A 25,042-nucleotide genomic window follows, 5' to 3' on the forward strand; every position below is an offset into this window, starting at 1 on the left:
TAAATATTTTTTCTGAATCTGTAACTTGTCTTTCATTCTTTTACCAGGATCTTTCAAAGAACAAACTTTTTAATTTTGTTCAGTCTATTTTATCAATTTTTTATTTTATGCTTTGTGCTTTACTGTCATATTTAAGAAATTTTTGCCTAACCCAATGTCACAAGACATTTCTCCAGTTTTCTTCTAGAAAGTTTAGTTTTACAGTACGTTTAAGTTAAAAAGTTAGAAAATAAATACTATCTGATTTTAACACTAATTAGAAGGACTGTCATATTGGAATAAAGATGATCAAATATACCAATGGACAGAAGACGGAGCCCACAAATAGACCCACACACATGTACACAACGCATTCTCAACAAAGGCACTGAGGCAGTTGCATAGATAAAACATAAGACGGTCTTCAGAAAGTGATGCTAGAATACCTGGTTTTGCCAAAACAATAAACTTTACTCCGTATCTCAAACCATATACAAAAATTAGTTTTAAGGTATTTTAATCATTATAGTGGGTGGTATTTCAATCAGCTAGTGTCCCTTAAAAAATCACGTTCACCCAAAACCTCAGAAGATGACCTTATTTGGAAAGAGGATCTTTGCAGATGTCAGTTAAGTTAGATGAGGCCATACTGGGCCCTAAATCCAATGACTGTTATCTCTGTAACAGAAAGGGGAGAGAGACTGAGACACAGAGACACCCAGGGAAGAAGGCTCTGGAATGAGGAAGGCTGGACCTGGAGCAAGGCTGAGGCAGGCCAAGGAAAGCTGACGACTGCCAGCAGCCACCAGAAACCGAGAGGAGGCAGGTGAGGACTCTTCCCTAGAGCCCTGGGCGGAAACCACCCCCGCAATTTCAGACTGTGAGAGGATGCACGTGCAGTGTCTTAGGACCCTGCATTTGTGGTGCTTCGTTACGGTGGCTTGAGGAAACTAATGCAATCACATGATGTATGATTGAAAAGAATCATAGTTCCATAATTTGTAAAGCTCTTAGAAGAGTATCTGCACCACAGCAAATGTATGTTTTCTAACAAACATATAATGTTTTTAAAAATCTCAAATTGTTCAAATTTTTTACGATTAACCTTGAGAGGAACAGCTATCTCCAGAACATATTTGGTATTCAGTGGTTCTCATCAAAGACCCCGCTAGGTCAAATTGGAAATGGGTGCAGTTGTCCTTCTGGTTGTCACAATGGGAGGGAGAGGCAGAGACGCCACATGTGCTGTGGTATGAGGGACAGCCTCTCACAACAAGGCGCTGTCCTCATTGGAAATGCCAGTTAAACTCCATTTGTGAAATACTGCTCAGTAAACACTCACTGAGTGAACACACAATTGCATGAGACTACATCTAGAAAGGTCTATTTCCACTTTATGGAAATAAACATTAATTACTCCTGGAAAATCTGTACAGTGCACTAGTACCAAAAAAAAAAAAAAAAAAAAACCCCAAAAAACGAAAAAAACACATAGGAAAACTTCAGGAAGAAAATGTGTGCCTATTCCTTGTAGCTTCATTCTATAAAATATTTGCACTGCCAGGTCTAATTTCTAAGGGAAGCTCCTTTCCGAATGACGCAGCAGCGCTGCTACAGATAACGAACAACACAGGACCTCGCTGCGGGGCAGTGCCACTTCTTCCCCACTCATGACAGTCATAACGACACCAGTCCTTACACACTGGGGGCTGATGCCTGGACTTCCAGGCAGCACAAGTTCGTGCAACATCTAACATTTCCCGGGAGCCCATGCCCCATCCCTGATTTCTTCTACCTCAGGTGCAGAAAAGGAAAAGCATGAAATCAAATTATAATATGAAAACTTCAAACCATCATTCTAATACTTCTTATCAATTATTTGTAATCTACTCTTAAAAATATAACAAGATCATTAAGCTTAGTTCTTAGCTAATCATGAAAAACAATTTAACAGCTATAGCACTCTTTTAAAGGAAGTATGCTTATTTATCTTTTTATTACCTCACTCAGTCATTCAACAAACATTTACCAAGGACCTATTCTGTGCAAGGGAGTCAGTGCTGTGTCACACCGATTACTTTCCTCCACGGACCCTGTATCCTAGTGTAACTTATAAACAAGCATAAGGGTTTTGTAACTTTGGTGTGCTCGTTATATTCTGCAGTTAAAAACGTACTATTTTAAAATCCCAAGTTCTTTAAAATCATGTGAAGCAACAAAGCTAGCTAGCCACACTTCACAAGGAACATGGAATGATCTATGTTTCACTGTACCATATCATTGCTTTCTGCAGTGGAGGTTTCTCCTAGGGAGCTACAAACTTGGACATTTGATAAATACATTATTATAAGAGTTCTGATACATTGGAATAATAAATGTTCTTACCTCAAAGAGTGGTAGATCATGGGACAAAAATTTTGGCAGATTGACATCAATAATAGATCTAAGCAGTAAAATTTCTTCATTTTCATTTGGATATTTCAGCTAAAAGAAAATATACTCATAATGATATCAGCATCCATTAACTGCACCCCTGCATTTTCACACACACACAAAGAAAACGAACACTCAGGCCCCAGAGGCAATTTAAACCTATGCAAAATTATTGGTTTTAATTCTCTCCATGTACTTGGGTTGTTATTAGTTTTAGAATCTGACCTTTATTCTTGTTGAATTCTTTACTAGTTAATCAGGAGAACCGAGGTTTAAGTAACCGCCTCTTCACAGAATCTCTGAGTAACAGCCGTTGGCGTGCACTCAGTGCAGTGTGGCCACAGCCATTGCCTCTGTACTGGGAAGGGCTTGACTATGGTTCAAGGCCAGCAGTGGGTTGGGCAAGTGGAAATAGTCATTAAAAGTGGACAATTATATATAAAAGATGCATTTACATTTGAAACATAAACATTCACTTATTTGACCACATTTTCATGCCAAGGCCTTTTCTCTGAGTGCAGGCACCAATTGTCTTGCAAAAACACATTAATAATGCACCATCTGATCCATTCAGATTTATGGCTTTCTGGTTTTGCTTTTTTAAGGGGATCAAGCTCTTCAGACACTTATTAGACCATCTAAGCCTACTAGTTTTTAAGGTTTTTCCAGTCATGTACTTTTCTTATCCATGCCTAACTTAAATTCATTTTTTTAGAATTTCATCTTACTGAAACTTTCTTAAACAACCTAGTGTTCATAAAAACAAAACTCTCCTTTTCATGCTTATATGTTATCCATTTTCTTGACATGAAATTAAATGGCACAATAGCAGTAACATTCCAACTGGCTTCAGAAAGTTTCATGAGCAGGTGAACTCTCTGGCCAAGGAACACAGCTCACGTGATAGAAAGTGGCAGGTGGGGCGGGAGCGGCATGCGGGCTGAGTGCTCACTGCGGGCGTGTTGGTGTGTCCCAGAGTGGAGACGGCTGGTTCATGGAACGTCACTTAAGCAGAGGTTTTTTTTCAGAAAACATATTAAATTCCAAAACACCTGTGGTAAATCCAATGTTTCCTGATTGAACTCAACTTGATGCTCATGTGCATAATGAGGTTCACACAATCCACAAAAATCTGAACTCAGAATTATTTATCCCAACTTCAACACTTATCTCATGCCAAAGTTTCTCCTATCACCTTGCCTTTAATTTTCCAGAATCCTCTTCCTTTTTTCTCTAGAATCTTTCTGCCTAAAAAATTCCACGTTCCTACTTAACTGACTTCGCCTTATGAAGTCAGTAATGCCTGGCAGTCAAGCTCAGCAGTCTCGAATTTCCAGACCTCCCAAAGCCAAAGCTAGTCCTGCTCATAAAAATTTTGTCTTTGCATCAATCTAAGCACTCACAAATTAGGAAGTATCAAAAGTTTATTTTGTTATCTGAGAGGCTTTTGTTTTATTTTTTAATTATATTTTATTGATTATTCTATTACAGTTGTCCCAGTTTTTCCCCTATGCTGCCCTCCATCCGGCATCCCTCACTCCCTCAGGCAATCCCCACACCATTGTTCAAGTCCATGGGTCCTGCGTAGGTTCTTTGGCTACTCCACTTTCTATACTGTATTTTTCTTCCCCTTGGCTATTCCATAGCTCCCTATTTGTACTTCTTAATCCCTGAGATGCTATTATTTTAAAGCAAATGCACATTGTTTTTTGAAATAATAGAAACAAACTTCAAAATATTCAAGGCAACACATTCCACAATTCTAAACTGGCTTTGAACAAAGAATGATGGGATTCATTTGCAGGATTCATTTGCTGTTTAACCTTCATAGCCCAATTCGTAGTTACGATGTCAGTGATGACATACACTAGGACATGCATTATTGTTCCCATTATCTGACCACACAGTAATCACGACGTGCCAGGTTAAAACAAATTGTTGCTTCTAGTTGCATTTGTTTATTGCAAAAAAAATAGTGATACGTTAGGCTAATGTGAAATAGAATATCACCACTATATATCAGAATTCTTGGTAACACTATTATAGAAGATAGAAATGCATGTCATTGTTCTTAATCATGAGAGATATATTTAAAAATCTTTATCTTCTGCAAATCGTGAATATGAAAATTTTGTAAACTCCAAGGTCATATTTTGCATTCTCCTGTTAACTATTGCCTATGTTGCTTGCTTTCACAAACACCTAACGCAGGTATATCTCATAGCTCCACAAAGTACTACCAATGAAAAGCTACCAAGTCTTAAAATATCTGGGTTTTTAATCTATACTTGTGATTTAAATCATTTTTAAATGCAAATATTATGTTGCGAAGCAATTACTGCTAGTCTATGGTTAGAAGCAATTGTGTAATTATATTAAGTGACAGTGTATAGGGATTTTTGTATGTGCTTATTAAAGTGTGCGTTATATCCTTTAAAGATATACATGTTCATGTAGAATAATAACTTTCAAAATATTTCTCAGCAACAAAGAATTTTCTTCCTTGGTAGTGCCTAGTTTCATATATTTAAATTTATGGGACAGACCTCAAGAATCGCATGTCTCAGGTTTTACAAACCATGAAATGTCCTTTTTCACATGTGCAAATAATTACTTTTTAGTACAATAAAGGAATGTTTTTTGGCTGATGAAACCAACTAGTACTAGGAGCTCTGTGAACACAGACACGTGGTCCTGAAATTCACAAATAGGAAATGGATGCGGAAACCGGCCAGTCCTCTACCTTTAGATTCCCTGCAGCAGTAAGCACCGACTTCACAGCTCTCATTCCGTAGTCGTAGTGGTGTTGCGACGACAACTGTTCTGAACACAGGCGATAAGTAGCCACAATTTTCACTGACAGGGGCCGCGCCGTGACAAACCCGCAAGAGTACAGGACTATTTCGGCAATCATGGCGTAGTCAGGCACCATCATTGCTACCGTCCGAAAGAGGGCCTGAGGGAGTGGAGAAACATGTGCTTCTGAAAAGACATCTTGAAGATAACCCCACTCTTTACTTCGTAACGTGGTACAATTTTATAGCTTTTCAGCAATATTATTAAATTACAATGTCCAAATCAAATAGGTAAAAACACTGCAATTTTAAAAATTGGCTTATTATTATTACATAATAAATTTACCATTAAATTTTTATATAAATATTTTCCTTAAGTTATGTTTTAAGAACTTTACATTTCTGTCATACTTAAGTCTTTGATGAAGCATTAATTCACATGGTATCTGAAGTATCAGTTGTGTTCTATTCTTCTGGGAAGTGACACGTGGGAGGGAGAGAGCATCAGACTCTGCAGGGAAGCCCAAAAGCTGGGCTTCTCCTCTGCACTGGTGAGAAAGCGCCTGGTGTTGGGACACTGAGCTTCAAGGGAGGCTCTGTAGTTATTTAATCAATTGTATCATTTGAGGTTAATCAGGTAACCCTAATAACAAGGCTATGTTAGATACAGGATCTATTTTGAAATATTCTTAACCTTTTAGAGTCTGCAGTCACCATATCAGTCCATCACCAAGCAAAAATAAAGAGGAAAAAATGAAAATAAGACATGGATAATAATTATAAGAGATAAATAAATTTTCCAACTTGTAAAGATGATCTTGTCGTATTTTAAATATTGTGGGAAAAATAAATGTCACACGATGGTAAGTAAGTAGAAAACTGAATAGATTTTGAAGAATAAATAAGAAAACTTAAGTTTAGAATGTTGGTATACGTCGGGACTTCAGTAGCTCATGCATTCAAGCATGACAGTCTTGTACTGAAGAGGGAAAATAACAATACTCTAGAAAAATGCCAACAGTATTCAGGTAGTGAGTGACAATTAAGTTCAGATAGTTTGTAAATGCCTTCTGGGAATTACTGAATTTCCAAACACCAGGCAGACAGAAAATGAAAACATCTTGCTCAAGTAATCTGTTATTGAGAACAAATAAAAGATTTGCATCAAGCAAGATCCTTCCAACATCTTATGTTAATAACTAGCTAGAAGACTTAGTACTGTTATTTTTTCAATAAAGTTACCATTAAAGAAAGAAAGGAATAAAATGTTAAAGGTAATATAGCTTGAACAGATACCTCAGAAGAGAGAAGTGTAAGCAAGTGTTCCAACCACTACATACTGGAGGGGGAAAAAGGCAAGAGAATTACCATACACATGGTACCACTTTTAAAAGGGCAATTCTCAACAACTGTTTTTTAAATGAAGGAAAGAGGTGATAAATGAACTAACGTATCAGTCAGTCAATCAGGGGCTGGGTGAGGGTGAGGACAGTCTTTCCACAATAGCGCAAACTGCTACCAGTTCGGGGGGCAGCGTTCAGGTGTGTGCGTTGTCAGCTTCACTTGGACCACCCACCCAGGTGTTTCACAGACTCCTATTCATGTTCTCTCAGCATAATCAGCAACACGATTGTGGACCATCAAACAGACATATCTCAAGCCAGGAGGAAAAAAAAGAGTGAGGTAAAGAACTTTCAAGAGGTTATCATAATATTCCATCAAATAAAAACCCTCCACCAAAGATTTAACACTGATTTTATCACAGAGAAAAGCATCTGATCAAAAATAACTTAGGTCTAAACTGTTACGGTGGTAGATATTCTAATTCAATGGTTTTAAACAACGTGTGTGACATACTGATACAGTTTGATTTGGAATGTGTCAGAAATATTTGGTTAGTAATAGCAGTTAAGTTAAAATTTAAGTAGGGTTTAAGTTTTAGTGCTGTTTAAAAAAATGAAGTTGGATTTTAGTTTAACCAATTACATACTTTCTTGAGTGTAAGAAAAGAGGGGGTTATAAATCCAGGTAACATGCCAGGGCTCAAATACATCGCTGTCTATACAATCAATGCGGACATTACCTCCATGTTTACCTCAGCAGAAATGAATGCTCAGGAATAGTTATTTTGCTGCTTCTGTCCAGTTTGGTAGAAGGAGAAAGGTGGTGTATAAGGAAGTCTGTACACTTCCTGGAGTGGGCTTTCAGAGGATGAACACTGGGTATTTAAAAAAACAAAATAAAACCTCAAGTACTTCTTCCCATTTCTTTCTTACGGATTGGAAATAGATTTCATAAATATCGTGACCTGTTCAGGAATAAGCTAGGCTTCAGTTGAGTGAAATGGAGGATTTAGGGTCCACTTTACTTTTTTCTCCTATACTAACAGGGTGGCTTATGCTACATACATACCAAGGTAAAGCTACCTATCAGGTCTTTGGCTTTATGACACTGAAAGAGGAAAATATGCCTATATCACCATCGTTTTTCACACTTAACTATTCTGAAATGATTATTAAGCATTGATTCTTTATATAGATTCTCTAAAGTAGAAACATGTTTAAGAAACTGTGCTACTACTGTACAGGTTTTATGTAGATGTAACAGAATGTCAAAAAGGGATTATTTTTTCATGGTATGATGCATATCAATTAGCAAAATATGTTTGATTTGTCCAATGTGCAAAATTTACAAAGAAAATGTACATAATTCTTGAACTTTCTCACTTATTTGTAGACCATAAAATAGTTGAGAGAGGAAGGAAGGAAGGAGGATTTGTGGAAGGAGATTTCCATCGAAGGGAGCCTCTGTTACGCGATGAGTCCCTACCACCCCCTCCTGGCCCCCAAGTTCAGTGAGAGCTTAATGAGTGAGTATACCCATATCTAGGGAGATATGGACTGGTGCCTGATTCAAGTCCGAGAAAGCAAAAGTGACCTCGTTCAATGTGGCCTTCATTCCCAGGGCTTGTTGGGACAAAGGGTGCATGACATACGCACAGTGTGAACAAGAGAGAGCTAAGCTGGAGCCGTGTTAAGTCCTGCCTGAGGTGCCCCCTTGGCAAAGAGAGAGCTCTCCAACAGTGGGGTCTGTGGCCAGTCAGCCACCAGGCATCTAGGCAGAGAGGAGGAAGGAAACAGGAAAACAGGATCCATCACCCAAGTTGCAGCTACTGCAAGGGAGAAGCCTAACACAGGAGTCCCGGAAGAACGCATGGGCATGTGCGCAATGGAAAAATTCAGCTGTAACCCTGAGAACCACATGACACTTATTTGTCCTACAACATTGAAATGCCTTTGAGAAAGCAACACCTTTACAATTTAGAAAACTGACTTATTTCTAGTAACTATTATCCATGTCTCATTTCCAGCTTCGCCCCCTTTATTTTGCTTGCTGAAGGACTGATATGATGACTACAGACTCTAAAAAGTTAAGAATATTTCAAAATAGATCTTATATCTAACATGACCTTGTTATTAGGGGTTACCTGATTAACCCCAAATTATACAATTTATTAAATACTTAGAGAACCTCAGTTGCAGCCCAGTCTGCCAACACCAGGCACTTTCTACCAGGTCCAGGGGCTTCACCCGGGAGGTCATATCTGAACTGTATGTTCGGTGGTTCATTTAAAGTATGCTAGCTAGCTTAAAGGATGTGGATGAATTTGTCAGGCCAGAAAGGGGTGGTTTAACAGAACACTCGAGAGAGTGCAAACAGTGAGTGCAAAGGCACGGGACCTTCGGTGGCTAGTGAGGCCGTGTGACAATCATTCAGGAAGATGGAAACACAGGTGTAACTGGTCCTAATGCCAAGTCTCTGTAGATCAGGTTAAGACATTTGAACTTTATTCTGTGGGCAAAAAGAAGCATGGTAGCTTTTTAAGTCTGGAAATTATACAATTAGATAGATTTCTTCTGCTTGATGAGACTGGTAGCACTGGAATAGGAAATTCATTATAGTGAACCTCGGTGGGGAAGAGCTTGGTGACAAGCAGGCTGTTGGTAATAAGACACATAAGACTGAAGAGGAGCGGAAGCAAGGTATGACCGTGGGGCTGGGCAGGAGCAGCAGGAATTGTAAGTCTTCTGTGAAATAGGATCCCTCGCTTTTGGCAACAGCTGAAGCTTCAGGTGAAGGGGAGGCTTCGAGGATGACTCTGAAGACTGGTAACAACACTCTGAGCCTCAGGAGGCCTTTTATGTTTAAGGAATACATAACTTTCATTTCAGACTAAGATATTTTTTTCAAAAGTGTCAGGTATTTCCATATATACTTAAAAACAGATGTTCCGAAGCAGCTCTCACCAAGGAGACTACATAATAGGAGGAGCACAAAAAGGCTATCGGAATCTGATAGAAGCTTTGGCCTAAAGCGGAGGGAAAATGCATCACTCCAAGAACCAGGAGGTGAGTATTTCAACACCGCTTCAACCTGCACAGTAAATAAATCCGTGAAGAAGTCTACATAGGGCATTAACAAACTCATCTAATAATGGTCCCAGCTTTTTATGATTAGCTACTCACAGATTTTTGCCTTTGCAAATATTTATATATTCAGATTGATCCTACTGAATAAAAGAAAAACATACAAGAGTGAATAAAAGAACTGGTACAAAAGGAGCTTTCCAAATGTGAGTCATACTGAAAAGCTGCGAAATGCTCCATAGATAAAAAAAAAGGATTTATCAGTTCTTATTTTTTAATCACACCTTCCTTCACTAAGGCAAAGTACTAAAACATCTCTGCTAACCTATGAAAGTGCATGGGCTGAACATACTAAAACGCTTGGCAGCAATTACTTGTATCAAAAGACTTTTTGGCAGGAAAGAAAACATTTGTCATCTGGTCTTGAGAAGCCGTCAGTCTAAGCGTGTGTATAGTGGAAGGGGCGCAGGACTGTCAGAAGACTTGGGTTTGGATCGCAATTACAACTGCATTATTCTTCAACATTGTCCTCTGTGTACTAGCCATAAACATGCAATACACCGGAAACTGACAATTCTAGTCTATTTAATTGACAAAGTGTTTTGTTATTTTTTTTTAATTGGTGCTGTGTGTTAATGAGAAGTGAGAATTGCTATGGGATATAAATTGTGTCAACCTGTGTCAGAAAACAGATTAGCCACACGGCTCTTTGTCCTATGACTCTACCTAAGGAAATATTTTAAAGTAGAGAAAAGACTTAAGTAAAAAACTGCCCATTGCAATATTATTTACAATGTAGAAAAACTACAAACCACGTAAATGTCCAACAGCAAACTATAATTCAGTACATTTATCAATAGAATTTTATGTATAAAGATTGGAAAATGCTCATGTTATAATGCACTCTTGAAAAAACACCCAGTATACACAATTATCTGATTTCAGCATTTAAAACTGACATTTTAAAAGGCATTTAAAATTGGGGGATATAATATAGTGAGCAGTAGATTTGTACCTTTTCATTATGTTCTGTATGTTCTAATTTTCTATAATTACCACAATTTTTAAATATAAGTTATGGAAATTGTACCTGGATTGAATATTTATTTTCTAAAGTTATGGCTTTAAAAATTATTTCCTAAAAGTTTTCTAAACTATAACAATTAAAAGCAAATATTTTGCATAAAATTCAAAGATAGTATGTTCTTTCTTCTTATACCTTAACTTTGTAAATTACAGAAAGGAAGTGGATGACACCATTGTCCCTCCCGTACCTTCAGATTATCTGGCAGCTCTGATCGCCCGGCGTACCCAGGGTTCATCGTTATAAAGACAGCACATGTGGGGTCAAGTTTCAGCTCAGTTCCCTCAAACTCTAGTATATCAGCACCTGCATTAATACCTGGGAGCAATCAAGAACGAAGTGACTCAGCAATTCCACGTAACTGTGACTTGCGCCATTCATTTCATCCCACATTCCTACTTTTTACACACAATGCAAAGACAAACTACTTCATTACCTCTTTGGATAGTAAGAATTTGTTGAGCAACCACAGAAAGTACTTCCAAATCAATTCTGTTAAACTCATCAAAGCAAGCCCAGGCTCCACAAGATAACAGTCCCTGGGAGAAAACAGTAATAGAATTCTTCAGTTTTATCTAATTGAATATTGCATTGAAATGTTGCAATTTCACATGGTCTTTTCAAGGATTTACTATCTATCGAGGCAATTGCTATTCATGTTTATCTTTAAAGATGGCTTTTGTATTACCAATTCATTATTATGCATGAATAGACTTTGATCAATTGGAAAATTTTCCAATTGATTTTTTTACTTTCTGTGTATTTTTTTAGCATTAGATGTACACCGGTAATTTCAAAGTCTTTCTTACTTTTTATTTACAAGTTGATTTTATTTGCTGCTTCTATATAGACTCCATAGAATAGCTTGAAATAATCCTCTAAATAAGATGACTTCTGTTGCCAAAGAATCGGCTTTATGGTCTGAGGATCTTAAAAGCCAACTTAGATAGTTTGAGGCCCTATTTTGCAATCATAACTCACAGATACTTCACATATATGTGCCATTTGGTTATAAGAAAAACTGGAGATTTTTAAGATGGTGGAGGAGTAAGTGGAAGCTACACAGAATTCCTCCCAGGACCAAACTTGAATTACAACTAAAAGAAAAATCATACTTCAAAACCAACTGAACACTAGCTGGAGAGAAGTCTTATAACCAAGGACAGATGGAAGAAACCACTTCACCACAATGAGACTGGTAGGGATTGCAAAGGAGGCACAAGAAGGCTGGCTAGGCTCCACCAGCAGTAGCTGAAGTTCCAGAAGGATATTTCAGCAGCCAGGGGAGTTCCCCCTGAGAAGTATGGGGTCTAAACCCCAAGTTGGGCTCCCCAGCATACAGCACCAGAACCCAGGAAAGGAACCCAAATAACACCTGGCTGTGAAAAGCAGCAGGGTGTCTGTCTGCAAGGAGAAACAACTAGACGCAGACAGCCTCTTAAAAGGCAATCTCACAAAATCTTGTTTGCAGCACCTTACCCTGGGCTATGGCAGAGGGAGGGCAGAATGGACTAGAGACTTATGAGCAGGGTTTGTGGCTGGTGGCTCTGGGGAGAGAACTGAAGGAACAGCTTCTAAGATCCTTGTGCTGAGTCATTCCCCATACTGCAGAAGCCATCTTTCTCAGAGCACTCCTCTTTGAGTGGCTGTAGCCTGAGGGGAAGAAATAGCCGCACCCATAGTAATTACTCTGTCTACCCTGTGGGGCTTAAGGCTGGCTGCTAAAGAGTACAGCTAGAGACTATTTCAAAGACAAAGGCTAACAAAAAGCCTTCAGGCAAAAGCAGATCTCTAGGAGCTCTGAGACTTTAGCTGACCCTGCACTGGGCCCAGTGCCAATAAAAGCCAGCCTTGGTGTGCAGCCTGGTTATATCTGTGCACACACACACACAGGACTAGCAGAGGGAACCAAAAGCTGTGGATTGCTGACAGCTCCAAACAGATTTCCCAGGGCCAATCACAGGCAGCATCTGACATAGGTCTGCACCAGAGTCTTTACAGATCTACCTGATACACAGAAACAAATACAAAGAAGCAGTCAAAATGGGAAGACAAAGAAACAGGCCCCCCAAAAAAGAACAAAAGAATTCTCCAGAAGAAGAATTAAATGAAATAGAGGCAATTTATCAGATACAGAGTTCAGAGTAATGATTATAAGGTTACTGAACAGCATCAAAAAAGACATAGAAACAATAAAAATGGACAAGTCAGAAATGAAGAATGCAATATCTGAACTAAATAATACATTATAAGGAACAAACAGTAGGTTAGATGAAGCAGAGAATCAAATCAACAATTTGGAAGACAAGATAGAAAAAAATAACCAAGCAGAGCATCAGAAAGAAAAAATAATTTTTTAAAAATGAGAAGGGATAAGAAACCTTTGGGACAATGTGAAGAGTAACAATTCATATCATGGGATTACCAGAAGGAGAATAGAGTTAGCAAGAGACCGAGAGACTTTTTGAAGAAATGGTGACTGAAAACTTCCCTAACCTGGGTGAAGGAAAAAGACAAACAATCCAGGAAGCTCCAAACAAGATGGACCCAAAGAGGCCTACACCAAGACATATCATAATTAACATTGCAAAGCTTTAGGACAGAAAAGAGAATCCTAAAGGCCACAAGAGAAAAGCAGTTAGTTACCTACAAGGAAGCTCCAAGTAGACTGTCATCTGATTTCTCAAAAGAAATATTTCAGGTCAGAGGGAAAGGCATGAGATATTCAAGGTGATGAAAAGCAAGGACCTACAATGAAGGCTAGTCTACCCAGCAAGGCTATTGTTTAAAACTGGAAGAGAAATAAAGAGCTTCCCAAACAAGAAAAAGCTAAAGGAGTTTATTAACACCAAACAAATTCAGCAACAAATGTTAAAGAGCTTGCTTTAAGTAGAAGACAAAGAAAAAGGAAAAAAAAACAGAGGAAAATAGTTTAAAAATAAAATGACAATAAATAGGTATTTGTCAATAATCACCTTAAGGCGCTGGCTTGTGTAGCTCAGTGGATTGAGCGCAGGCTGTGAACCAAAGGGTCACTAGTTCTATTCCCAGTCAGGGCACATGCCTGGGTTGCAGGCCAGGTCCCCAGTGAGGGCCACAAGAGAGGCAACCACACATTGATCTTTCCTTCCCTCTTTTTCCCTCCCTTCCCCTCTCTCTAAAAATAAATAAATAAAATCTTAAAAAAAATAAAAGTAGTTTAGTTAAGAAAAAATAATAATAATCACCTTAAATGTAAATGATTTAATGCTCTGACCAAAATACATAGGGTAGCTGAATGGACAAGAAAACAAGACCCATATATACGCTGCCTCCAGGAGAACTCTCTTGTATCGAAAGATACACACAGACTAAAAGTAAAGAGTTGGAAAAAGATATTTCATGCAAATGGAAAGGGAAAAAAAGCTGGAGTAGCTCTATTTGTATCCAACAAAATAGACTTTAAAACAAAGGTTATAGTAAGAGACAAAGGAGGACACTACATAATGATAACGGGAACAATCCAACAAGAGGGTATAATCATGGTAAGCATTTATGCACCCAATATAGGCACGCCTAAAAATGTAAAGCAAATCTTGATGGACATAAAGGAAGAGATCAACAGAAATACAGTCATAGTCAGGGATTTTTTAATACCCCATTGACTGAAAGGACAGATCTTCCAAATAGAAAAATCAATAAGGAGGCAGCAACCTTAAATGACACACTAGATCAAATGGACTAAATTGATATCTTCTCAGCATTTCAACCCAAAACAGCAGAATACACACATCATATTTTGCCATGTAAAGTGCACCCATGTTTTTGAGCACATTATACATGGAATTATTATACCCACTATTATATCCATGGTATGTAATCATTATACCCATGTACAATGCACATCCTTATTTTTCCCTCAAAAATTTGGGCAAAAAAAAGTGTACATTATACAGGGCAAAATGCAGTACTTACCAACTGCACATGGAATGTTTTCTAGGATAGACCACGTGTTAGGACATAAAACAAGTCTCAATAAATTTAAGAAGACTGAAATCATATCAAACATCTTCTCTGACCACAACTCTCTGAAACTAGAAATCAATCACAAGAAGAACACTGAAAAATATACAAAGACATGGAAGCTAAATATATGTTATTGAACAATGAATGGATCAACAATGAGATCAAGGAAGAGATCAAAAGATACCTGGAAAAATGAAAATAAGAACACAACAATCCAAAATTTTGGAGCACAGGGACAGCAATCCTAAGAGGGAAATTCATAGCATTACAGACCTATCTCGAAGGGGGGAAAAAGAAAACAAGAAAAAGCTCAAATAAATAATCTAACTTTATACTTAAAGGAATGTAAAAAAGTACAACAAACAAAGCCCAAAATGAGCAGAAGGGAGAAAATAATAAAGATCAGAGCAGAAATAAATGAAATAGAGTCTAAAAAAAGATAGAAAAGATCAATGAATCCAAGAACTTATTCTTTGCAAAGATAAACATGATTGACAAACCTTTAACCAGATTGACTCATCAAGAAAAAAAGAGAAAGGACCCAAATAAATAAAATCAGGAATGAAAGAGGAGAAATAACAACTGAAACCAAAGAAATACTAAGGATTGTAAAAAAAATATTATGAACAACTATATGGACAACACATTGGACAACCTGGACAAAATGGATAAATTCCTAGAAACATATAATCTTCCAAAACCAAATCAGGAGAAATCAGAGAATCTGAATAGACAGATTACACCTACTGAAATCGAAGCACTAATCAAAAAAGTCCCAACAATTTAAAACCCTGCAATGGATGCCTTCACAGAAGATTTTTATCAAGCATTCTGAGAAGAACTAACACCTGTCCTTCTCAAATTATTTCAAAAAATTCAAGATGATGGAAGGCTCCCAAGCTCATTTTATGAAGCCAGAACTATACTAATTCTAAAATCAGATAAAGACACTACTAGAAAAGAAAATTATAGGCTAATATCCCTGATAAACATAGATGCTAAAATCCTCAATAAAATATTAGCAAACTGAATACAGTAATGCGTCAAAAAGATCACACACAATGATCAAGTGGGATTTATTCCAGGAATGAAAGGTTGGCACAACATTTGTAAATCAATAAATGTGCTTCACCACATAAACAAAATGAAGGATAAAAACCACATGACCGTATCAATAGATACAGAAAAAGCTTTTGATAAATTCAGCACCTATTTATTATAAAAACTCTCAGCAAAGAGGGGATAAAGGGAACATACTTAAACATAATAAAGGCCATATACAACAAACTCACTGCCAGCATCATACTCAATGGGCAAAAAACTACAAGCATTCCTCCCTTAAGATCCGGAACAAGACAGGGATATTCACTTTCACCTCTCTAATTCATCATAGTACCGAATGAATGAACTGAACTAACAAGCAAAATATAGGCAGACTCAGAGAGAGAGAGAGAGCAAGATGACAGCTTTGGGGAAGGGATGAGGTTAGGGGGTGGAGGGATGGAGCAAAAAGGAAAAAGGCCTCATGGACATGGACAACAGTGTGGTGATTGGGGTGGGGAGGAAAGTGTAAGGGGGACATATGATAATGGAAAAAATACAATAAGAAAATTAAAAAGAGGAAGAGGAGGCTGGGTGGGTTTTCTCTGCAGTCCAGCCCCAGAAACCATGGAGCTATCAAATGAGAATCATCACTTTGGATGACATCAGATTTCTTTTGTTTTTAATTTTAATTGGGCAAATTTGGGGCTTACATGAGTAAATTCCCTGTTGATCACATTTTTAAAGAGACAACAGGAAAGCAAAATAAAGTTGCATTTGTGTTACATGATAAAGTTTAATTTGTGTTATATCAAAAAAAAAAAAAGAAGAAGAAGAAGAAAAGAAAAACTGGAAAATCAAGCCTGAGTAACTCAGTCCAAATTCAGATTCACTTTTTAAAATTTTTATTTAATGAATATGTGTTGAATGCACATTCTGTATAGATTGTATGTGTGTGTATGTTTCATGAGTGCCTGGCATGTGCTAGGAATGATGCCTGGCAATTTGTACATACATTTTACATAAAGAAACTAAGACTGTATAAGATGTTAAGTAATTAGTACAAGACCACACAGCTAACAGTGGCTGAGCTTGGATATGTACACAGTTCAATCTATTGAACCACACTAGATGAACATGAACTCTATGCATGTAAAAAATGTCTATTTTCCTTATTTAAAGAAGATTCTACTTGTGACTTTGACCTCTAATACATGCTATAATAAAAGGCTTGGATATCACAGATGACAGAATGCTTATGAAGTCACACATTCAGTTACACAGATTGTGAGATTCTAAATAGTAACACCCATGTCTTTTTTTATTTTATACCCCCATTATTCAGCATAACGTAACCCTAACACAAAGCGTCCATATAATCAATAAATACTGATTGATAAACAAAGTAATACCATCCAACGTATTAATCTAAATTAAAGAATTAAAAATTCATTTTACAGTTTCAAAAATTAAGTAATACATACCAGACATTGCTTTAAACACTTAGAAATATAATGAATGCCCAAATTACACATATAATCTTTTATGTTTGCTATTTCCTTGTTAAATAATCATCACAGCAACATCGTATATCATTACAGAGGATGGTTACAATGATACTTGGTCATCCTAATTTTTTTGGTATTTCATTCATTATAATTTTGACTTTTTGAAAACTAATTTTAATTGTTTCAACATCACGAATGTAGAGACTTTCTATATTCCAAGTTTATTATAAAATGTCCAGGCCATATTTCAGCCGGGAACAGTTTACTGTATGGGGTTGGATTGGTATTATCTTTTTGGTTAGTTTCATTATTCTTTTAAATGTTAACTTCCTCTGGAGAAATTTTGGAAAAGTAAGGATTACAGAATTTTTTAAATGTACTTTGAGAACTACAGAAAAATAGAAATAAAACAAACAAACAGAGTCCACAACCCCAAATGGAGAATTTTGTGTTCAAATGTACCACCTAACATGTTAAAAATAACAGGGTGTCGCTACAAAAGTGCTAAACTGACAAGCTGTCCATAGGTTTAGAGATTTTACATCTTAATCTTCCTTTTGCAATCTTACAAACTAGTAGGAGTGGGATTTTGACCCAGAATCAGAAAAAACACACACACAACATGGATTTTTAAGTTTGAAAAGTGAATTACTGAATATATAAACAACTCACACAACTCCACTCCAGAAAGACAAACAATCCAATTTTAAAATGTTCAAAAGACCTGAACAGACACTTCTCCAAGGAGGACATACAGAGGGTCCAGAGACATATGAAAAGATGCTCAGCATCACTAGCCATCAGAGAGATGCAAATTAAAACCACAATGAGATACCACTTCACACCAGTCAGAATGGCCAGCATAAACAAATGAACAAAGAAGTGTTGGAGAGGATATGGAGAAAAGGGAACCCTAGTACACTGTTGGTGGGAATGCAGACTGGTGCAGCCACTTGGAAAACAGTATGGAATTTCCTCAGAAAACTAAAAATGGAACTGCCTTTTGACCCACCAATTCCACTGCTGGGATTGTATCCTAAGAACCCTGAAACACCAATCCATGAGAACCATAGCAGCATAATTTACAATAGTTAAGTGTTGGAAGCAACCTAGGTGCCCATCAGTAAATGAGTGGATCAAAAAACTATGGTACATTTACATGATGGAGTACTAAGCAGCAGAAAGAAAGAAAGAGCTCCTGCTCTTTGCGACAGCATGGATGGAACTGGAGAGCATTATGCTAAGTGAAATAAGCCAGGCAGTGAAAGACAAATACCAAATAATCTCACCTTTAAGCGGAACCTAATCAACAAAACAAATACACAAGCAAAATATAACCAGAGACATTGAAGTTAAAAATAATCTGACAGTAACCAGAAGGGAGTTGGGAGGGAATAATGGGGGGAAAGGAGGGAAGGGATTTCAGGAACAACTATAAAGGACACATGGACAAAACCCAGGAGTGGTGGAATCAGGGGAAGGAGGTGGGGAGGGCTGGGGTGGGTGGGGAGTGATGGGGGGTAAAAGAGGACAACTGTACTTGAACAACAATAAAATAATTTTAAAATAAAATAAAATAAAACTTTCATGTATATAACCAGAAAAAAAGTGAATTACTGAATCATAACTTGTTAATAACAAGGTCCACAGTTTAAAAAGTCTTCAGATCCCCAAAACCTTCACATGATGTAGTAGTTCTCAAATTTGTACCTGCTCTAATGTCTTAAAGGGACATCATTCATTCTTGTCAGTAATATTGACCCGGTATAGCAGGACTGGAGAAGGAGGTAAGGCTCCTTCTCAAATAAGCTTTAGCATAACCCCACTTCTCTTAAGAATTCTGAGATGGTACTTTAATTTTAACCTTACTTAAACTACAAGGTCTTTTACTTGCATTAAATTATGTTTCATTATAAACAACCTTCCTCTCTGAGTAGTTATCATATTATAAAAAAATGAGGTGTCAATTCTAACCTTAAAGAATTTTCCTAAAGCCAGATAATCCAGCCCATCAGAGCAGTTGAACACAACGCACTGCTTAGCTACAGCTTTTGCCAAGTCTTTGGTAGTTTCAGTCTTCCCAGTGCCAGCGGGGCCTTCGGGTGCTCCCCCAAGGTGGAGGTGAAGGGCTCCAAACAAGGTTCTGAAACATAAGAAATAAACAATCTTTGTAAAATAATGTGATATTTTCACATACAGTCTGAAGAAGGGAAAGTTTAAACAGAGCTAAATTTCCTACTTCCTCTTCAATAATTTCTTCCTTCCCACTAACCTCTGAAGTTCTTTGTGCCATACTTTTCCTGTTACTATATTTTACTTCTGAACAGCCGTATATATGACAGAATCTAAAAAAATTCACTTTTGAAATTCAATGCTGACTTCTGGTCAATATAGAGAATTCAGCTTACCTTGAGCCATCCAATCCCCCAACTGTAAACATATGAAAATGCTACCTTAAAAAAAAAAAAAAAAAACAGTACACAGGCATATTTGAGAGAATGAAAAGAAAATGGCCAATGAAAAGGGAATGAAACGCTGGAAAAACAATTAGGTACTAAAGCTATAGAGGTGCACATTGCTTTGGTATCTGCATATCACAAGAGTACACGTACCTACACAGAAACAGAAAAAATAAACCTCAGAACTGAGCAAGGTGAGGAGCTGAATGGACCTACCTATATCAACCTAGAAGGCTGCGTTGTATAAATGGGAACTAAACTTACTCCAGCAACCTACTGAAGAGAGACAAAAAAAGGAGTCAGTTACAGAAGAGACAGGAGCTTGCCCTTCATGCAGGGCCTGATTAAAAGCCTACATTATTCATGAAGATGAAGCCCAAATTTGTATTACCCATGAGCACATGTACCCAAACTGAAAAATTAACATTAAAATTTTACTCTGGACCAGAGAAAACCCTCAGGTCCTCCTGAGACTGAAATGTGAAGCTGCTCCAGTGGACACCACTTCAGCTGAGAACAAGCAAGAATGAATGGGGCTACAAGCCCTGCTAAAATGAGCTCGCAGTTACAACTGGAGAGTCAAAGCGAAGAGTCGGACTGCAGAGGTGAAGGCACATGGGCAGAGGCCTGGGAGTGTTGCTACATCCGTGGCCCTCTGCCCTCTTTGGAACCTGGTGCTTTGCTCAATAAGATTTTATATAAACAGCAACAGGCATCAGAGAATTGTAAGAAAAAAGGAATCCAACTTCATAAAAGAGACAACTTGAAATACATGCAATAAAAATATAATTATTAAACTTCTAAATATATAGTCAATAAATTAAATAGTGGAATAACCATAAGGAAACAGAAAATTATACACTAGAAGGTAAATATGAAGAATCACCCAGTAGATACAGAGATCTAATATAAGAAAAGTTAAGAGACATAGAAGAAAGAAGAAAGAGAATGGAGAAGAGGCAAACTTTTAAAGTCAATGACTGACACTGTGGAAAAGAGTAGGGATTTTCCTCAAAAAATTAAAAATGGAACTGCTCTATGACCCAGCAATTCTACTTCTGGGAAAATATCTGAGAAACTCAAAACATTAATTCAGAAGATTATATGAACAGAGGGAAAGGGGGACGGGGGAAGTAGAAGAGGGTACGGGAGGGATAAATGGTGATAGAAGAAGACTGAACTTGGGGTGGTAAACACGCAATACAGTACACAGATGACATATTATAGAATTGTATACATGAAACCTATATGCTTTTATTAACCAATGTCACCCCAATAAATTCAATTAAAAAGTTCTTAAAAAGAATATATGCACCCTTATGTTCATTGCTGCATTGCTTGGCTATTGCTACAATAGCCAAGATTTGGAAGCAGCCCATGTTTTCCATCAGTAGATTAATGTATAACAAAGCTGTGGTACATTTACACAATGGAACACTACTTAGCCATAAATAGAAGGAAATCTTACCTTTTGCAACAGTATGCATGGACATGGAGAGTATTGCATTAAGTGAAATAAGCCAGTTAGAGAAAGACAAGTACCATATGATTCCACTTACATGTGGAATCTAATGAACAAATGAGCTAACAAAGTGGAGACTGACTCATAGATACAGAGAACAGACTGACAGTTGTCAGAGGGGTGGGGGGGGTTGGGGACTGGGTGAGAAGAGTGAAGAGATTAAGCAAAGAAAAAAAGAAAGACTCTTGGACACAGACAACAGTAAGGTGACTGACAGTGAAAAGGGGATGGGGGAGCTATAAGAGGGTGAGGGGAGAATAAGCTGTGATGGAAGGAGACTTGACTTTGGGTGGTGAACACAATACAGACGATGTATCAACATTATATAGATGCTGTATTATCAAATTGTACACCTGAAACCTACCTAATTTTATTAACCAATGTTACCCTTGGCTGGAGGTACAGATTTGGGGATCTGTTAAAGCCTGAGAGTGAATAAGAACATTCAGGAAACCGTGAAGCATGAAACAAAACATCGCATTATCACATGAACACAGAATTCCAGAAAATCCCATGCTTCAGGGGAAGGAACGGGATGTCTCAAATGATCCAAAAGTAAAGTCAGTACGTTTCAAGAAGACGGGATATATGAACAACATAAAAAAAAAAAAAACCCACAGCAATACCTGACAATACTTAGAGCTCTAGAGCTGAGAGGAAGAAGCCAGTAGAGAAAGAGAAATTGAAGATCAAGTGGAGAGTAGAATTAAGGGTCTAGGAAAAGATAACATAAGGTACATTTACTGAGTGGAAAATAAGTTGGTACTTTATAAGAAGGAAGTGGTCTAGGGATGAGTTTACCTGTAACATCTGTCTGTGAGTGGGGTAATAACCAGCCTAGGGGAATTACCCAGGTATTCGTATCCATATCGTAAACCAGCATTAATCATCTTTGTTTCTAAATGATTTTCCTAGGATAAATCAGATAAAATAAAGTTAGCTTAAATAATAGACTTTTAAGTAATATTAAATCTCAAGCTGTTTTATAAATAATAGCCTTGTTATAAACATCTTTAAAATACACTTTTAAGACATTTAATTCATTAGAATTCAATATCTAATTTCCTTGGCTAAGAAACTGAAGTCACTGGCTTGAATTTTTCCTACAGAATATATTTGGCAAATATATTTGTTCCTTATCTCTCCTATATTTTCTATTGTTAAAACTTGCTAACACTTTTAATTTTATAAGTTATAACTGACATACAGCTAATGATACTATATTTGTGTATATTATGAAATGATCACAAGAAATCTAATTAATATCACCATACATAGTTACATGATTTTTTCTTGTGATGAGAACTTTTAAGATCTACTCTCCTAGCAACTTACAAATATGTGCATCACATCCCCATGGCTTATTTTATAATTGGAAGTTTGTATCTTTTCATTCCCTTTACCCATTTGTCCCACCTAACCCCCATCCCCAGGCTTTGGCACCCACCAGTCTGTTTTCTGTACCATGAGTGGGATTTTGTTGAGGTTGTTTTAGAGCTCACATAAATGAGACCATATAGTGTTTGTCTTTCTATGTTTGACTTATTTCACTTCGCAAAATGCCCTTAGGGTCCATCTGTGTTGTCACAAATGGCAAGATTTCATCATTTTTGTGGTTGAATATATGTGTATTCAGCCACCCAGATGTCCTGATAAAAACCTTCCTTTTGGATTATGTTTCTGATTCCTTCAACTGGTGAACAAGAGAAACTTTTAGTGACTAAATCAGACTAAGAGAGACTGATTTGCATGTTCTATAGATATATCAGTAATGTATAAATGCAACTATGTATGTGTATATGTATGCATATGTATGTATGTTTGTGTATTTATATGAGATATATATATATCTCTCTCACATCTTCTTTATCTATTCATCTGTTGATGGACATTTAGGTTATTTCCATATCTTGGTTACTGTAAAAAATGTTGCAATAAACATATATCTTTTTGGGTTAGTGTTTTTATTTTCTTGAGATATTCAGAAATAAAACTATTGATTCATATGGTAGTTCTATTTTTTTAGTTTTTGGACCCTCCATACTGTTTTCCACAGTGGCGGCACCAATTTACATTCCCACCAACAGTGGACAAGGGTTCCTTTTTCTCCACATCCTCACTAGCATCTATCTCTTGTCTATTTGATAACACCCCTTTTAACAGGCATGAGGTGATATCTCATTGTGGTTTTGATTTGCATTTCCTGATGACTAGTGATGTTGAGCACCTTCTCATGTACCTATTGGCCATTTATATGTCTTCTTTGGAAGAAGTCTATTCAGATTCTCTGCCCATTTTTTAACCAGATTGTTTGTTTTGCCATTGAGATGTATGAATTCTTTTTATATTTTGGATATTAACTACTTATAAAATATATGATTTGTAAATATTTTCTCCCCGTCAGTAGATTGCCTTTTCTTTTTTTTTTTTTGATGGCTTCCTTTGCTGTGCAGAAGCTTTATAGCTTGTGTAGTCTCACTTGTTTATTTTTGCTTTGTTACCTTCGTTTTTGGTGTCAGATTTAAAAAATCATCACCAAGACCAATGCCAAGAAGATTACTGCCTATTTTCTTCTAGAAATGTTATGGCTTCAGGTTTTACATTCAAGTCTTTAACCCACCTTGAGTTAATTTTTGTGTATGGTGTAAGTTAGTGGTCTAGTTTTCCTGACACCATTTATTGAAGAGACTGTCCTTTCTCCCTTGTATATTCTCGGCTCCTTTGTTATAAATTAATTGATCATATAGGCATGGGTTTGTTTCTGGGCTCTCTATTCTGTTTATCAATGTTCCCCCCCAATACCATACTGTATTCATTACTATAGCTTTGTAATATAGTTTGAGATCAGGATGCATGATGCCTCCAGCTTTGTTCTTCTTTCTCAAGATTACTTTGAGAAGTACTTTCTCAAGATTTGGGGTCTCTTAACTTCTATACCAATTTTAAGATTGTTTTATTTTTGCAAAAAAATGCCATTGGAATTTTTCTACTGATTGCATTGAATCCATAGATTGCTTTAGGTGGTATGGATATTTAAATATTACTTCTTCTAATCTATGAACACAAAATATATTTTTATTTGTGTCTTGTTCAGTTTCTTTCATTAATGCCTTATAGTTCTGAGTACACAGGTCTTTCACCTCCTTGGTTAAATTTATCCCTAGGAATTTAATTCTTTTTGATGCAACTGTAAATGGGATTGTTTTCTCAATTTTTGATGCAACTGTGATGGGATTGTAATTCTTTTTCTGATAGTTCATTATTCTCCTATATTTTTAATCATTTGTCCAATTAATTTTCACTAAAGAGTGGGTATTGTCATTACCACCACTTTACAGATAAGGAAATTGATGCTTAAAGACAGTAAATTACTTGCCCAAGTTACACATCTGGTAAAGGGAGGACCTGGCATTTGAAGCAATGATTCCACAGTCTGAGCGCCTAACCATTATACACACTGCCTCTCATATATTTTTCCAGGCTCTGGTTCTTGTACCTTCTCTCCTCTTACTCTGTACATCCCAAGCATTTCACGAAGTGAGTATGAAGAGAAACTTAGAGTCTGTATCTCCAGTCATGAGCTCTCGCTTTCACTCTTAACAGGCCTAACCTTTGCCATTGTACTAACTATTGCTGCCCTCCCTACCTCCGAATGGTGCCTGCTATCACCAGCCACCAAGATGCCCTGATAAAAACCTTCCTTCGTGATTATGTCTCTGGTTCCTTCAACTGATGAACAAGAAAAAATTTTAATGACTAAATCAGACTGAAATAGTCTGGTACATTCTA

At 37.1% G+C, this 25,042-nt stretch overlaps 1 protein-coding gene across 6 annotated transcripts in view; it reads right to left on the minus strand.

Moving 5' to 3' along the window:
- Window positions 1-25,042, minus strand: part of DNAH7 (dynein axonemal heavy chain 7) — a 222,195-nt gene that overhangs the window by 124,333 nt on the left and 72,820 nt on the right. For 5 of the 6 annotated variants that reach the window (XM_045198089.2, XM_053918888.2, XM_045198085.3 and 2 more), the window contains 6 exons: window positions 22,055-22,164; window positions 19,247-19,415; window positions 11,155-11,257; window positions 10,909-11,036; window positions 5,156-5,368; window positions 2,365-2,463 (listed from right to left, as the gene is read on the minus strand). In XM_045198089.2, the coding sequence (XP_045054024.2) occupies window positions 2,365-2,463; window positions 5,156-5,368; window positions 10,909-11,036; window positions 11,155-11,257; window positions 19,247-19,415; window positions 22,055-22,164 (822 nt within the window). The remainder of the gene's footprint in view (window positions 1-2,364; window positions 2,464-5,155; window positions 5,369-10,908; window positions 11,037-11,154; window positions 11,258-19,246; window positions 19,416-22,054; window positions 22,165-25,042) is intronic. The other variant, XM_045198088.3, reaches the window with a different exon arrangement.

This window comes from Desmodus rotundus, chromosome 2 (genome assembly GCF_022682495.2).
Source record: "Desmodus rotundus isolate HL8 chromosome 2, HLdesRot8A.1, whole genome shotgun sequence".
Classification (NCBI taxonomy): domain Eukaryota; kingdom Metazoa; phylum Chordata; class Mammalia; order Chiroptera; family Phyllostomidae; genus Desmodus; species Desmodus rotundus.